Source organism: Choloepus didactylus, chromosome 11 (assembly GCF_015220235.1).
Source record: "Choloepus didactylus isolate mChoDid1 chromosome 11, mChoDid1.pri, whole genome shotgun sequence".
NCBI lineage: Eukaryota > Metazoa > Chordata > Mammalia > Pilosa > Megalonychidae > Choloepus > Choloepus didactylus.
The window spans coordinates 2,486,271-2,503,102 of record NC_051317.1 but is presented as its reverse complement, the minus strand read 5'-3'; the positions used below and the strand labels follow the sequence as shown (position 1 = coordinate 2,503,102).

The 16,832-nt window shown below is 43.3% G+C and overlaps 2 protein-coding genes across 4 annotated transcripts in view; one reads left to right on the top strand and one right to left on the bottom strand.

The window, feature by feature from the left end:
- Nucleotides 1-16,832, top strand: part of DOCK2 (dedicator of cytokinesis 2) — a 431,071-nt gene that overhangs the window by 244,054 nt on the left and 170,185 nt on the right. The gene's annotated exons all lie outside the window — the stretch shown is intronic.
- The window catches only part of INSYN2B (inhibitory synaptic factor family member 2B), a 106,910-nt gene that overhangs the window by 11,036 nt on the left and 79,042 nt on the right, over nucleotides 1-16,832 (bottom strand). For all 3 annotated transcript variants that reach the window (XM_037798799.1, XM_037798800.1, XM_037798798.1), the window contains exons 2-3: nucleotides 8,071-10,324; nucleotides 6,854-6,928 (exon numbers count right to left, since the gene is read on the bottom strand). In XM_037798799.1, the coding sequence (XP_037654727.1) occupies nucleotides 6,854-6,928; nucleotides 8,071-9,413 (1,418 nt within the window). In that variant the 5' untranslated portion in view covers nucleotides 9,414-10,324. The remainder of the gene's footprint in view (nucleotides 1-6,853; nucleotides 6,929-8,070; nucleotides 10,325-16,832) is intronic.

Here is a 16,832-nt window from a genome sequence, read left to right as displayed (position 1 = left end):
TCAGTCCATATTGTAACTTGATAAGAGGTGCAAATGTCTCAGTGATTACTAGAAAGAACAGATATGATGTGAAGTTTATAATTATTTTTCACTATGGACTTCATTGCTGGCCAGACAGAGGGCGGTGACTCTCATAGTTCACCTGGGTTTACACAGGAAGCATCATAAGCAGACAAAAGGAAAATACTAAATAATTTAAGTAGAAAGTTGGTTGTTAAATCCACAGGACTGAGTGCATATTACATTTCAGTGTAGCATTGTGTAGGTAATAACTTTTTAAGTCTCTAGCAAAGCCAAAACCCAGTGGCCAAACAGCTATGATTTCCAACCATAGAAGAAAACCCAAAGAAGGGCTCTCAGTGCCACCCAACCATGTGGCCTTAGGTGACTCTTATAGCTCTCTGGATCTTCCCTTTCCTAGGGAAGGTGAAGCACTTGTTTTCTCCAAAGGGCATATGGCTGCAAACCTTTGGCCCCTGTTCCAGGAGCTTCCTTGTTATAGATTCTGAATATCAAAACTATGAGGGGAAGCACCAGGACCAGGTCTGCTTGTTTCTATGCATAAGGTGAGGCTCTGGCAGCAAATCTCCTTTTGAATATCCATGATTTCTTCTCTCTCTGTTCAGGAGGAGTCCTAATAGAGGAGGAATCAATAATGATGAGAAAGCAACTCATGTCTGGAGTTTGAGGAAATGAGAGGGTGGTGATGTAGTATTTATCTTCATGCTTGTTACTTGGTTCGTGAGCATGGGGTGACTACATCCCTCTCCTGAAGTGTGTTCAGGGCTCAGAGAAATTTCCACATGTACCCCATGTACCAGTTTTCTATTGCTATTATTATTTCTATTTCTATTTACGTTTCTATTACTGCTGTAACAAATTACTACAAACTTAGTGCCTTAAAACAATACAAATTTATAGTCTTACAGTTCTGGAGGTCAGGAGTTCTCCAGAACTATAAATCACAGTGGCAGCAGAGATGCATTCCTTCTAGAAGCTGTAGGGGGGAATCCATTCCTTGCCTTTTTGAGCTTCTAGAAGCTGCTCACATTCCTTGGCCAGTGGCCACATCGTCCCAGTCTCTGGTTCCATTATCGTATCTCCTCTCACTCTGACTCTCTCTTGGTTACATAGCCCTCCCCCTCCCCAACAATCCATATACTTGCCCCATCTCAAGATCCTTAACTTAATCACATCTGTAAAATCCCTTTTTCCACATGAGGTAACATAATCACAGGTCTGGGATTAGGGCATGAATATCTGAGTGAGGGGGCATTATTCTACCCATACACTGGGTTTTGGTGTTTTACCAAGAGAACCAGTAGATCTAATGCCTCACCTTCCCCCCACCTCCTGCCACCACCACCCCAAAGAGATCACTGGGGACAGCACAGACACTAAGGAAGGGAGATATATTAACCTGAAGGGAGTTGGTAGGTCTTCACAAATCAAACTTTACCTTCCCACCATGACTGGTGCAGAGATACTGGGCAATAATTATGGATGGCTACAATGAGTAAGCATCTCAGTGTCCTGTGAAATTGTACCAGGTCTGCTGAGTCATCAGAGGAAGGTTTGATTAAAGTTTCATCTCACTGAGAGTATATTGTGTTCCAGGTATTTGAACACTGAAATTCCATGAATTACATTCAGTCATTATTTGATTCAGTTCAAAAGGATCTACTGAGGGCTTGCTACATAGGAGCCTTCCTTCCCTAATAAGAATGTGATTGACTTAAGACCCTCCATTTCTCTGCCTGTTATGGGTTGAATTGTGTTCCCCCAAAAGATATGTTCAAGTCATAGCCCTCAATCCCATGACCTTGTTTGGAAATAAGGTCTTTGAAAATATAATTAGTTAATATGATACTCAACTGGACAGACAGACACAGGGAAAAAAGCCACTTGAAGATGGAGGCAGAGATTGGAGTGATTCATCCATAATTGAAGGATTGCTGACCACCATCAGAAGCTAGAAGAGGCAGGGAAGGATTCTCCCCTGTAGGTTTCAAAGGGAGCCTGGCCCAGCCTGTGCCTTGATTTCAGACTTCCAGCCTCCAGAACTGTGAGACAATAAATTTCTGTCATTTGAAGCCACCTATTTTGTGGGACTTTGTTACAGCAGCCCTAGGAAACTAACAACATGCCCCAAAGGTGAGGTGTGCACAATTGTGCAACTTTTGGGCCATCTAAATAGTTGTCTCAAGCCCTGCTTTACTTTATACTCTTCCCCCAGTCAAAATAGTATTTCTTTCCTTGACAAGTATTGAATGCCAACTATGTTTTAGACACTGTCCTATGATTTTGAGATTCTAGCCATTTGCTGACAGAAGGAAACTCGTAAACACCGCATTGCAGTATTACATAGCATAGCTGAACAATATGCATGCAGTGGGGATCCTTCTTGGGAAGGAATGTAAGGTTGTCCAGAAGAACTAGTTTTTAAGCTGAATACTAGGAAATATCCAGACAAATCAGGGTGGAAAAGGCTTTCCAGGAAGTGAGGGGACTTAGGCAAAGGCACAGAGGCATGGCAGATCACACACTATTCAGAACGTGCAGAGTAATTCCCTGTGGCTAGAGAGGAGCAGGAGATCCAGCAGGAAAGAAGGCTCAGCGGCACATTCAAAGGGCCTTGAACAGTTAGCAAAAGGAAACAACAGGAACCAAGAAAAGATTGTTTAGCAGGGGAGTCACAAGGTCAGATTCTATTTTTCAGGTAGTTTAGCCTTCTATATAGAGGATTACTTGGGATGGAGCAAGACAGTCCTGTGGCAAAACACCAGTTACAGTTCAGATGACAGATGATGGGGCCTTTACGGAGCCAGAGGCAGCAGGGGGGTGGGGGTGGCATGAAGATGGATTTAGGAGTTGGAACCGGTATCCAGTTTGATGTGCGCTGGAAGGAGAGAGGTGAGGCAGCGGGGACTGTGGTTTCTTTTTGGAATTCCTTATGGTTAATGGTGTGTTGAGCAAAATAAGAAGTGTGGGAAAAGTATTAATTTTGTGGGGGGAAATGAGGAGTGTGTTTTTGGGATATGGTGAGTTTAAGGTGCCTTTGGGATATCAAGGTAGAAATGTCTAGTAGTTGAAAACACATGTGTGGAACTCAGGAAAAAGGTAGAGAAAGACGGTGCCACAGAAAGAAACGTAAAGTCCCGAGTGCAGTTGGAGCCATGGGAAGAGGCTAAGAAGGGAAAGATGAGGCAGCCTGTCCAGGTAGACCCATGGACAAAGAGTAGCCCTTCTGTCTCTCCCTTCTCCCTAGCACCTTCCAAGACTTGCATGGCTAAACTCTCCCTTTGTCCGCTGAAAAACGGGCAGTTTACAGCTTGCTCCTTATTTCCATCTCCTAAGTAATTTTTTTTTGTATTGTAGAGGGAAAACTTTCCTGGAGAAGATCTCCTGTTCTTTTCCCTGAAAACGTTTGAGGCATTTTGCAACTTGAACCAAGTGGATATTTGCTAGGACAGACATGCAGAAAACAAATGCCTGATCAGCATAGTGCAAGTCCTCCACAGAGGCTCTCCTGATTCTTTTTAGAGTGAACCTGTAGGTGAAGTGCGGGGAGATGCGGCTGGAGGAGCAGAGAGCAGGTGAGGGAAGGAGGAGGGCCCTGGTTTGGAGAGATCCCAGGCCCTTGAGAGGAGAAGAGGGAGCTGATTCCATAGGGTGCCATTTCCCAAACTTCAAACATTCGTTCACTGCTTTCACAGGTTTTGCAGTATTCCCCACACCATCTGCATAATTATTTATTTACTTTTTCCTTGAAATCAATTCCCTTTTTAAGCTTAAAAAATGTATATAAAACAAATAATATCACTTTTGTAATTGGAGATCTGAATCACTAAGTATTTAAGAGGATTAGTGTTATAAGCTTCAATAAAAAATTGAAAGCTATTACATTCCAGGTAAATGCTGTTGCTTGCCCAGGGCTATGAAGCTGAAACCTGCTGCCTCTTGGCAAAGAAGTGTGATAAGCAAGCTAGAAAAGTTTCAAAGACATTCCTGCACCAAACTCAGAATTTCTCCTCTAGGTAATCAGAAGGATTGAAATAAATTTGAAAAGAGAATGACTTTCTCAGTAATTAAATGTTTTTGAATCTTGGGTATCACTGGTGGCATTCACACAGCCTTTTGGGTAATTTGCCCAAGGATTAATGCTAAGGAAAGTAAGGGGATTAATTGGGGACCAAAGAGCCTGGAGCCAGCCTGAGGCATAAAGCTCACGGCCACCCTTTTCTCCTGGAGTTCGTGGAGGTCAAACCCCAACGGAGTGCATTCTTCCTGGTGTTTGGAATCCCCCAAAAGGCTCCAGAGAGCTCTACATGGAATCTTTAGGCATCAGTATTGGTGCTGCCCTTCTTGGTGATAGGATCTACCAAAGTGATCCATGTGAAGAGGAAAGCCAAGGAGAACTGCAGCGAAGAGAGTTCCTCTCTGAGCAGAGAGGATGATTTGGATAAAACTAAATGACCTCACGTGTCTTGTTGGGAGCAAGTAGCATAGCCATAGCCTGCAGCAGTGGGAAACACCACTTAGAAAACCTTATGTCTTGCTAACTTAGCAGAAGACCCAGTAGGCAATCCTTCAAGCGCCCATGTGCGTTATTTATGTGCAGTGACATGCACTGCATCCATCCATCATCAGGAAGAGAGACCGCTGCTTAGCAAGGCCTGGGGATGAGTATTTCACATTACTTATTCATTAGTTTGTAAGATCTGACTTTCCAGGACACAACACAGGGTTTGAAGTCATTTGAAATGTTAAAAAAAAAAAAAAAAAAAAAAAGACAGCTCTCAGCTCTCATTTCCCAGCAGTTACTATGACAAGAATGTTGTTCTGATCTCTTTGCTTTCATCAAAGTAATTGTCCATTCCTTTGCAATGGCTTAGATACAAGGCTATAGATACTGTCTGAGCAAACGGACTTTACATAGTAATGAACAATGTACACATACAATTGCTGCTCATTTTGGAAAACTGAAAAGGGATATGTGCACGAAGGTTTGCTCGCCCATCCAGGGCTATAACTTAATTTAGATATTAAGCTAGGGATGTTTGAAGTATTTATTAGAGAAATGGAAAAATTTTTAGACTTGTTGAAGGTCATAGTTTAACCAAATATTGCTGGTTTTAATTCTGTTTAGAGCACCAGAATGTCAGAATTTAAAGGGCCTGCAGGGACCATCTAATTAAAGGCCCTCATTTTTCAGATGAGGAAACTCAGAGGCTGGAAATGACTTGCCCAAGGTCAGGCCATGAAACTCAAGAGTACACTGGGGAAGTAACCACTCATGCTTTTTGCTTACAGAAGCCAAATTAAAAAATCATTTTAAGGTAATAGAAAATATATCATCTCAACTCTGAAGAAAAGAGAGACTTCCCACCAAATGAAATGGAAGTTAGTTAGAAATAATTCATCTTGTTTATAACCAATAGGTTTTTGTCCTCCCTAGCTATTTAGCCATTTAAAATTGTTATCCTCCTAGTGATTAGAAAATGCAATCAAAATAAAGATATAAAAAAAAGGAGCAAAAGGTAGCAACTGATGGGACTACCTACTTATACTATCAAAATGTGGCAGGCCTTCTTCAGAGACCCCTTTTATGAGGGAATATTTTACCCTGAGGTGAAGAGTGTTTTCTGTGAACGTCTAGAAACTTCTAATATTCGGCAATAATGTTTGGTCCTGAGTGTAAGGAGTTGGCAGGTTCAAGTGAAAATGTGTCTGAAAATCCTGCCTAACTATCTCCCGACTTGCAGGAACATGATCCCTTGTTAGGATGAAATCTCGAGAATCTGCCAAAGAGAATGAGACATTTTTAGAAGAAGACACACACAACCCAATTGGGCTCCAGAGCTGCTTGTTCTCATCCATGGGAGAAAAGAAAATGGTGAAAGCAAAAACCATATACTTTTGTCAAGCAAAATTAGATGCCATCCACTGAAATGAATGCTTTTGAATTCCGCCGCACCACCAAAAGTGGGATTCCAGCTAAGGGAGCTTTGCTTTTTCTAGTAATAATAGTAATAAACTCATGGAATTGCATCCACCTATATTGTCTCATTTGCTTCTCCTGGCAACTCTGTGCAGGGATAATTGTTTCTACTCTTCAGATAAGAAAACAGAGCTCCAGACAAGTTAGGGAAGTTGCTTAAGAAGCTCATATAGTTAGCAGAGGTCAGGCTTGGGAACTAAAACGTGGTCTTTTGACTCCAATTAGTGATCTTGCCATTATACATTTCCCCTTTATCATTTATAAACATCCACTTTATTACAGCAACCTTGCCCCATGTGGAAGGAAACCTGTACTTAGAAATGAACACAAAGTGCCAGGCACAGTTCTTGACACATAGTAAGTGCTTGGTTTGCGATAGCTACTGTTGAGGAAGAGACAGTATCGTGGAATAATTAAGATCCCAGGATTTGAGGTCAGGTAGATCCAGATTTGAGTCCTGCCTCAGCCTCCTTCCGCTCTCAGAAAATGCTTTATGTGAACCAGGCCTACTGGCTTAACTTACCCGAGAATCCTAACACCTGCCCCATACCTGTAACTGCAAGATGAGATGCAAATGTACATGCAGATCTTAGCACCGCGCCTGCATTTAGTGTTCAGTAAGCGTGGGGATGATTACATCCAGAGGATTTGCTCAATAAACAAGGCAATCCCTGCCTTGGAAGCAGATGCTAACATTTCAAAGGTAAACACCTTGCTTTTTAAGTCTCAGGTATTTAAAGGCCTCCTGTCTTTGTGTCTCTCTCGACTCTGAGTCTGAGGGTTTAGGAGAGTGTTCTGTGGACCCTGTGACTTCCGTGCTCTAGAGATTAGGCCTCGGGGGTGGCCGGGTACCTGTATATGATGCACGCTGTGTTCTGGCAGGTGCTGCAGTTGTTGAGATCTTGGCCAGTTCGATAAAAGTTGCGCCTGCAAGACAAAGCGTTTGCTGGTTAAATCTCTGGGCACAAACCACGTGTGATGTGCACCTTCCCCCATCTCACCTGTTAGTCTTTTCAGCACCCCTGTGCCCCTCTTGCCAGGACCACTGCTTGGACATTGCATTGGACATTACAAAATATTGCAAATAAAGAAACCAGAAAACCATGTGCTTAACACCTTGTGTTTCTACAGTGCTTTGTAAATGTTTCAAACACTTTTAAAATCTACGTTATTTTTCGTGCTGACAACAACCCTGTGAGATGGGTCAGTTATTCTTATCCCCACTGGACAGAAGAGGAACCTGAGGGCTTTTGCAAGTGGAGTAGAAAGGGGGAGATTGAAACTCTTGACTCCTTAGTTCAGTTTATTTCTCTTTGCATCCCAGTGCTTCTCTCTTAAAAGACAGTATTGATTCTGATTCACAACAGCAAATTCCAGTTTATTCCTCCTTCCCTCTCCTTTTTGAACAACTTCAGTCATTCCTACTTCTCAGTCTTCAGAGAGCCCTTTTTGGAGGGATGAGCAGAGAGCATTTCACACCTAAATGCCTAAGAGACTTCCCCTCTCCAGCCCGGTGCTGAGTCACCCAGGGCAGCATTTTGTGATTCTTCTTCCTCTTTGCAGAATTGTGATCTCATTTCAGCTGCTAGTGAGTTGGTTACTGATGAACTGGCCCAAGTCATCAAACTGGGCAGCAGAGGGGAAGGTCAACAGTTGAATTTCACGACCACCTCATGTCCTTTGTGATAAACACATAAATAACTAAAATTCAGTGCAAACACAGTAACTCACTGAAAAGATGGGGTGCTTTCATTTTCCCCATCACTTAGCAACTGGACCCCTCCTTTATAAAAATCATGTTAGACCCTGCTGTTTATTGCCCTACTCTCCCCAGTCTCTTGACACCTGGAAACAAAAATGAGTATCATTGGAAATCCACACAAATCTATGAAAGACTAGAATTAAATAAAACCCAGACAATGAAAAGGGAGGTTGTTTGGTTATGATTTGGGGAAACAGCAACATCTCTTGGAGACTTTTAACTAATGGAAACCAATGCTCCTGCTGCCCTGGCCCTGACAAATGACTTAACCAGCTAGTTTTTAATATAGAAAAAAAATTCACCTTACCCTTCAGTGAGAGCTCTGGCTTTTTCCAAGTCTTGAATTACATTCAAAAGGACTTTAATCTTCTCTTGGTTCGAGTGCAGAGATTCTTCCACAGATTGCAGTCTGCCTTGGAGGTCACAGAGTTCACCCTGTGCCAGGTGAATTTGACTCATCCCACTAATCTCTCTCTCGGTGGGAAGTTTTGAGTCACTCCTTGGAAGAGAGGATGGGATGTGGTCACTTCCTAAACAGTTTTGAAACTCCAGGGTGTCTGACGGGGTGGAATTCTGAGCCATCTCCTCCTGGCACGTGGAGGCGGGTTTTGATGCATTGTTGGTTGTTAGCAATGCCAGATCCTGGTGACGGTTACTCGATGAAAAACAGTCCAGCACTCTTCCTGGATGGGCTGGCTGGCGATGGATGCCCTGTGAGGGGGAGCTGTGAGTCCTTAGAGGTGAAGGAGCACATGTTGCCTTTGACCGAGCTAACAAAGGGCCAAGGTCTTTATCATCAGAGTTGTCTTTGGAAAAAAGCAATTCGGGTTTGAGTTGACCTGTGCCTGGCATGTGGTTGGCACTGCTGGTGGCATTTAAGCAGGAGGGGGATCTTTCTGAATCCAATGGCAGCATGCTTCTCCCATCACCTGGACACGTTTCAGCCAAAGGGTATATGGAGTTGCTTATCTCAGCAGATTTGCTGGGGCTGAACATGGACTCTCTGGCTTCCCAGGAAGGACTGTGATAAATATCATCTGGGACTTGAATGGCCGCTGTTGCTTTCTCTGCAGCCCCCCAAGTCCCTGCTTCCAAGCATATGCTAACAGGCCCGTTGCTTTGCACCCTGGACACCCTCGGGAGAAATGGGTGGCGCACCTTGACCCTTCGAGGCCCATCCTCAAGATGCTGAGCCAGCCTTAAGTAGGCAAGGTCAGAAGACACAATGTCCTGTTCAGAGAGGGTACCGTTGACCTGGATGGCACTTTGGGGTGCTGTTGGCATTTCCACCAGGGACTTGCTGGCTGTGAGTTTCTTCTTTTTGAAAACTGGGAAATGCTTCCTGAGACTGGGGGAGGTTTGGATCGCAATGTTCTGAAAACCCCCTGCCTTCTGGGACCTGGGGAAGGAGAAAGAGTAGGTGGGGAGGTGATGGTGCCTGGATGCTTGGGTCTTCCCCATCCCATCCGGGTCTGAAGTTTGGCTGTCAACCTCAGCTAGGCCAGATGGATTCTTACTGGTCCCATCTTCCTTGAATCGCACCTGCTGGGATTTGCTCCTGCGGTGGTGAGGTTGTTTCAGGAACTCCACTGACTCTAGACTGTTTCGCTTTAAAAGCACAGGCCGCACTTTCACATTTTGCTGGGCCATTGAGCCTCAGTTGGAAGGATCGGGACCATACACTTCTTCTGGGCACATTTCCTTAGGTCTTTGGAGTGGTAGCTAATGATGGCATCTCAGACACAGAGAATTGCCAGCCAGAATGGAGTGGTCCTCTCCTCTTCGTGTGGGTAGCTCTGTGGGCCATTCCCAGCCTGTAGATTATACTTTGGAGCTATCCCCAATGCTTCCCCTGCAGTTAAAATATCATTTCATCGCAGTGATAATTGCTACTTAGATAAACAATGAGTTAGGCTAATTATTAAACATCTGATCTACAGAGAGAGCTGGTGGGCTGTTTATCAAGGGAGGCAGACGGGTGGTTCTGATCCTGGAAGAAGCTTACTGTCTTGAACAGAAAAGACAACAAAAGTACCATTTAGGGGATAGCGCCAGACTCCCAATGTGTGATTTCCGAAAGAAATCTGCTACGTCTGGAACATACGGCTTCCTTTCGTGGAGCATCGGTTTCCAGCTATAGGAAATTCAAACACGTCTTCTTTGTGTAGCATGTAAATAAGCGGAGAAATAAATGACCTGGGGGTTTGCTTCTTTGATGATACATGATGCCCCTAAAGGAACATCTCCATTTATGTCAAACATAAATTCCTCCTTGGGGGCCATTGTTTTCTTTCATGCTGCTTCCCTCTTCTTCAGTGAGGAAAAGTTATCTTCCAAAATAGCCTCACAAAGCCCAGTGGGGTGTGACCAGGACAGGACTGGGGCATCAGAGGGAGTTCTCTGGGCAGAGTCCCTGTATGCTGTCCTGGCTGGAGCTCACTTGGGGGTGAAGTGCGCCATGTCTGCAGTCTTTGGGATTTTGAGCTGAGCACAGCGTTCGCTGGGCCTTGGGGGTTGGGGCCCAAGACACCAGGCAGTGTTTGCAAGCAGTCGAGGAGTGTCTGAAAGGGAAGAGACAACAGTTGCCACTGAAAATGCAGTTCCTGTAGACCTCAGTTTCTCTTCAAATTGCAACCACATAGCTGAGTTTTAGGTCTAGGAATAAACCAACCATAGTGCCCTTCTCTCTGTTCCCCTAATGTGCCAGGCATCTGCTGGCTACAGGGCCTTGGACCAAAATGCCCGTCTGCCTGGTCTTTTTCTTCCCTCAGTTCCCAGGCCTCTCTCAGCCAACTCCTGTTGGATCCGTGAAGTCCCCTGCTTAAATGTTGTTTCCTCAGGGAGCCTTTTGGATAACTGCCCCCAGTACACACTCCCAGTCCTAGACCACCTCAGTGCTCCTTTTTATATCCCTGTCACTTTCTGCATTGCATGAATTGCAGCTGTGCTGACATATTCATCTGTGTACATACTTTTTTTAGTGTATCTCCCTCGCCACCCCGTAAGCTCCAGGAGGGCAGGGGCTATAGCTGTCTCATTCACTGTATGTGGATCCCCAGCTCTCCTGCAGGCTCGCTGAACTAGATGGATGAATGAACGGCAGACTCTTTGGAAGCAAACGAGAACTTAAGGAATTGAGGGTCTCAGGATATTACTGAGGGGCAACTGGACCATGGATTCCTTCTGCTATGACTCTTAACATTCACTTGAGAACAAGATTTTCCCCTCATGTCTTCATTTTCAAATTGCTTTTTCAGGAGATAAATGTGCATGAGATTCTCTGGGAAAAAAATGTACTCGTAATAATAACAGCTACCATTTATTGAATACTTATTTTTATCGTGCTGAAGGCTTTATCTGCATTAATCATAATAACTCACATTTACTGAGGACTTACTAATGGGCTGGGTGCTGTTCTAAGCTCTTTCCAAGCTGTAACTCACTCATTCCTCACAAAACAACCCCATGAGGTAGATACTGCCATTATCCCTCTTTTACAGATAGAGAATCTGAGACCCAGAAAGGTTAAGTAACTTGTCCAAGGACACACAACTGGGATCTGAACCTAAACAGTCTGGCACCCCTATACATTATCTCTTTTAAGCATCACAACATACCCATGATGTGCCATTATCCCCATTGGACTGATGAGGAAATTGAGGCCCAGGGAGGGTGAGTAACCACTGAGTAGAGGAGCTGGGATTCTCCAGCTCCCAGTTGTCTGCAATTCCAAAGGCTGTATTCTTCACCATGAAGACATGACTTTGTCCCCTTGGGATCTGCCTGGTGCATTGTCCAGACGAGATCAGTGATTTGAGAACAGGGATTTGAAGATGCATGCAGAGATGTAAGGGGCTGTCCCCTGGCCTTCCCATGGCAAAGCAAAACTGTTTGCTCCAAGTCAGAAGGATTCCATGGCACTCGGATGAGGCCCAAGACTTCCTTCCTGAGTTGGCCAAAGAACGTTAAAAGAAAATAAAAGTAATAAAATAGTTCATGAGCATTTGCATATCTTTGAGAGCATATTCTGTCTGTGGCACCTAGACAGAATCATACAGGTCAAAACCACTGACTTCTCTAAGCAAGCGTGCTTTGAGCAAAAAGCAGGGACTGTTAAGATTCTCTGCTGCTTGGGATACCAGTTTTGTGGGTGCAGCTTATCCCTTGCCTCTCAGTCTTCTGTTTTCCCTAGGAATTATAGATAATGCCCATGGCGACTTTGTCTTTCTCTGCTCTGGGCCACCTTGAGAGGCCCCACCTGACCCAGTAGGGCTGGGGTAGTGTACGGTATGTCCTGAAAGAGAGTATGATTCATCTAAAATGCTAATGAGTTATTAACTTATCATCAGGCCCTGCCATTGCTCCCAACACTCTGAATGTCCTTTGATCTGAGTTCAAACCTCTGTCCCTTACTGGCTGAAAGATCTTAGGCAGTATTTATCCTCTCTGAGCCTCAGTTTGTTTTTGTTTTTCATCTGTAAAATGGGGCTGACACTCACAGCACCTGTCTCATGGGTCTGATAGGAGAAGTCAGTGAGTCAACACATGCAAAGCTCTCAGCAAATGCCCAGCACGTGTTTACACCTGCCACCAGGTTTCCTTGTTGTGAATGTGCAGGTGGACATATTTTTGGAGACAGGGACCATAGCTTTCAGCAGTTGCTCACAGGATTCTGTAAGCCTAACTGGTGGGAGAACCACCATCTGCAGTTTTTCCAGAGCAGGTAAAGACAAGGACAGAGAATGAGCAGAGTTTGGGGGAGCCAGCTCCTACTTGCCTCACCTGTCTGAAAAACAGGGCTGGCCTCTGAGAGCTGCAGCATTGCATAACTAGGGAGATGGCCCTGCTGGTGCTGGATTACCTGATCATTCTGCACGACAATCCCAAACAACTTCCTTTTTGAAGTGTTTTATCTTTCAATGACTTTGCATAGAAGTTTTAGGTCTTGAAGGATCCAGTAGTTCTACCCCTCATTCCCTGACTCGGTGCTCTCTGCATCCTTCTCAAGTAGCCATTACAACTGTTTGGACACCTCTAGTGACAGGGAGCTCACTACCTGATCTCATAAGCAATAGTAATAATTTTTATCAATAATTGCAAATATGTATTGTAAGCTTAAAATTACCAAGCACTGTGCCAGCACTGGGAATTTAGTCCTCAAAATGGCCCTCTGTACATGAACTCCATTTTCAGAGGGAATAATTGAGATTTGTGAGGTTAAGTCACATGCCTAAAACCACGCCGCCCATACCATTAACCTTATACTGCCAAGCCTAGATATTTACAGTGTGTCTACTTTTGTGGGTTTCTCTGCCTAATCATTCTCTACCTTCTCCCATTCCTTAATTGCTCGTTAAGAATTCATTCTGGAAAAGTTCACTACCATCAGCCAATTGCCTGAAGCTGGTTTTCATGAGTTAATGTTTAGTGAACATTGATTATGTGCCAGGCATTGAAATATCTGTTTTTCATTTACTATCTCACTTAATACAACAACCTAGAGAGAGGTGCTGTCAGTCCCCTATTTTATAAATGAGGAAACTGAGGCACTAAAGGTTAAGTGATTTGCCCACATGCTCATCTGGTAAGTGATAGAGCTGGCATTTGATCCCAAGGATTGATCCTGGGGCACAGGCTCCTAACCACTGGGCGTTTCTGCCTTCTCCAGGACTGGGGAAAGGACTAATCTTTTTGTGGTAAGCTGTCAAGCAGGTTTCAAAGTCCCTCTATATTTTCCTTCTGAAAAATCTGTTATTCTGATCTTAGCCCTGCTTTGTCTCAGGAAATTTATATATCTTTTAGATATTTTCTTTTGATCTTTAAAAACCATTGGTTTTCTATTTATAAAGATATTACATGTTCATTGTACAAATTCACATCATACAGATAAACAAAAAAAAAAAATCACCTGAAATCTAGAAAGAGCCACTGTGCCCCAGCAATTTGGCGTAGATCATTCCAATTTCTGACTGTGCACATGCTTGCACAGTTGGGTTTGCAGAAAGCCTTTATTCACTGAATAGATTCCTGCCATCCTCTATGCCTTCCTTTTAAATAGGCTAATAGGACTCTGTTGTCTAGTTACCCTGTGATCTATTTAAATAGTACCCTTTTATGGATATTTAGGTTGTTTCTAAATATTTGCTATTATTAATAATGCTGTAAATAACATTTTATATATATGAACATTGGAGCACTTATCTAATTATCTCCTTGGAATACATTTCTGTAAGAGGATTTGATGGGTCATAAGAACTATACATTTTACATTTTGTTGTTTTACCACTTTTACTTCCAGAAAGTTCTAATGTGCAACACCACCATCACTGCATGAGAAGGCCTTTGCACCAAAGCCTCTCCATCATTACATGTGATTAGTTTATGATGATTTTTTTCACTATTGCCAATAAAATGATACAGAAATTATATCTCATTGGTCTTACTATGGAATGTATTTAAGAATGGACACTTTTTCATATACTCATTGGTTTTACACTACATGTGGTGTAGGTAAAGAATGAAGAGCTGAATGGCAGTATGAATAATCAGGCTAATGTAGAAACTCTTGTGTCCTGACAATGGCCTAGGAAGCTTAGCAAATATAAGAACTTCCACTTTAAACAATCTGCATATTTATGTTCCAAACTCTTCTGCCTCAATATCTACCATAACCTTTGCAAAGAAATGTCCTGGGAAGCACCCCTGGCTAAAAGGAATAACACTCCAGGGGCCTCCCAAGTCTCAGAGGCTCCACATTGGCCCTTAATTGATAGGGAGTTCTGTGGACCTTGGTAGTTAGGGCTTAATTAATATCTTGGCCAGAGTCCAGAATTTCTCCCCAAAAGTGGTTACAACAGTCTGCTGCATGCTCAGCAGCTGAGAGTTAGTGCTGATCTTTGCCACCCTTTATCTTCTCCTCCCTTGATTATTGACTTATTGAACATGAGCAGATTGTTTATGTTCCACTCATGCCTTTGGTCAAGACTGGATTGTCCTCATGGAATCAGTGTCCTTTCAGTGGGCACAGGATCATTTAGTAGTATCTCTGCACCTCATACTCTTTACGCTTCTTCTTCCATGGATTTCCAGTTCTCTTCTTTCGTATATTTAAGCAATACAGTGAGGGGTTTAGTGCATAAGCTTAAATATAAGATGGACTTTTTGACAATTGAGCTGAAACATATGATCTGGCCTTCATAAAGCCAAGTTGCCGTGAGGATTAAATGAGATAATCAGTCAATATTATCTCAGCATGTAGAACCAAACTGGGGGCCATGAAATACTTGTCAGTGGATCTTGGCCCCCTCCACCTTGCCTTGAAGAGGGAATGTACCAGGATGATATTCCCAGGTATCAAGCCCATCTCCTGTCACCTCCATACTTTGTGTACCATTTTAGCATTGTGCTGTCTCCCGGCACTGTCTTATCTTCTGACCTTCACCTCCCCAATTGGACTGCAAGCTCCTTGAGAGCAGGAAGTGGTCATGGTCCCCTCTAAACCCCCATTCCTTACCCTCAGCTTGACACAGAGAAGGTATTCAGTAAACGCATGTTGAATGAATGAATTTAATCCTTTATTGGCTAATTTGCCATAGCTTCTATGGCATGGGATAGTTGTATAGTTGGTATGGGATAAATATTTGTATAACTGATTCAAAGCAAACAAATTAATTCATCTTTCTTTCTCTTTGAATGATACATTATCAATAGGTCTCAATTTATGCCTTAATTGGTGAAACTCTATGGAGCACCTAATATGATGTAGACTCTATGGTAAACATTTTAGAGATTACAAAGATGAATAAGAGCTGATCCCTTTTGCAGCCCTAAGAAAGGGTCCTTGTCATGCCACCTAAAATGGAATCGGTCACTGGGAAGTGGTAAAAATTGTTGTACAGAGTTGGGGATGACCAAAGGGAAGGTATCCAAGTCATTTCATGTATCCAAATGATGCTTCAAGTATCAGGGTGCTTTCATGTTGGCTGAGATTTAGACTTTATCCTTTGGGCCAGGGGTTGGCACACTTTTTCTGTAAAGGGCCAGATAATAAATATTTTCTGCCTTCCTGGCCCTATAGTCTCTGTTGCAACTACTAAAGTCTATATTGTGGCATGGAATAGCTATAGAAAATATGCAAACAAATGGCTGTGACTGGGTCTCCTAAAACTTTATTTAGAAAGCAGGCTGCAAGCTGGATTTGTCCTAGGGGTCATCATGGGCCAACCCCTGCTTTAGGCAGTGGGGAGCCTTTGGGGTTTTTGAGCCTGAGGCACTTCGTTAAGTTTCTGTTTTCCAGAGAAGCATTATTTGCTGACACATTGCCATCTCCCTTCTTTTCATATTACAGTCAGTAATATAATATAACCCTTACTACTTTATACCACCCTTTACAATTTACAAAGCATTTTCAAATCCCATGTAATCCCTGCTAGGGATGTTAGGAAGCATTATCCCTGTCTGAAAGGAGAGAAATCAGACCCTGAAGGGTTAGATGACTTGTCATGAGTCACAGAGGTACAACTGGAACCCAAACTTCCAGCCCCAGCAGCATCTAGACCTTGCCTACCTTCTTGCCCCATCTCACCTCATTCCACTTCCGTCCTTGCTCTCTTGTGCCAGATTCATTCTCCTCATCAGGTCTTTGCATTTGGGATTCCTTTTGTCTTTACTGCTGCTACCCCAAATCTTTCTAAGTCTAGCTTTCAGCTCCAAGGCTGCCTTCTCTAGGAGGCCTTTCCTAACCTCCTCTCCACCCTCCACATCCCTCCCTGCTGCGGTACCCTGTTCTATGAGCTTGTTTATTAATCTGTTTATTGTTCACCTCTGTCCCCATTTATTGAGGGATCTCAGTAGATATTTGTTGAATAAATGCATGAGTGAGTGAATAAATTCTTATAGTCAGGGTCTTCAAGGAATCATATAGCCTTAGAAATAGAACAGGTAACTTTAAAACTTCAGCCCTTGGGGAGCATATCATTCAATAGTTTTCAAATTTCTTTTAGCAGTGAAACGATCTTTCCAATCTAAGCTCAAGCCCTGTCCTGATATCTAAAACAGAATAAAGTGGGA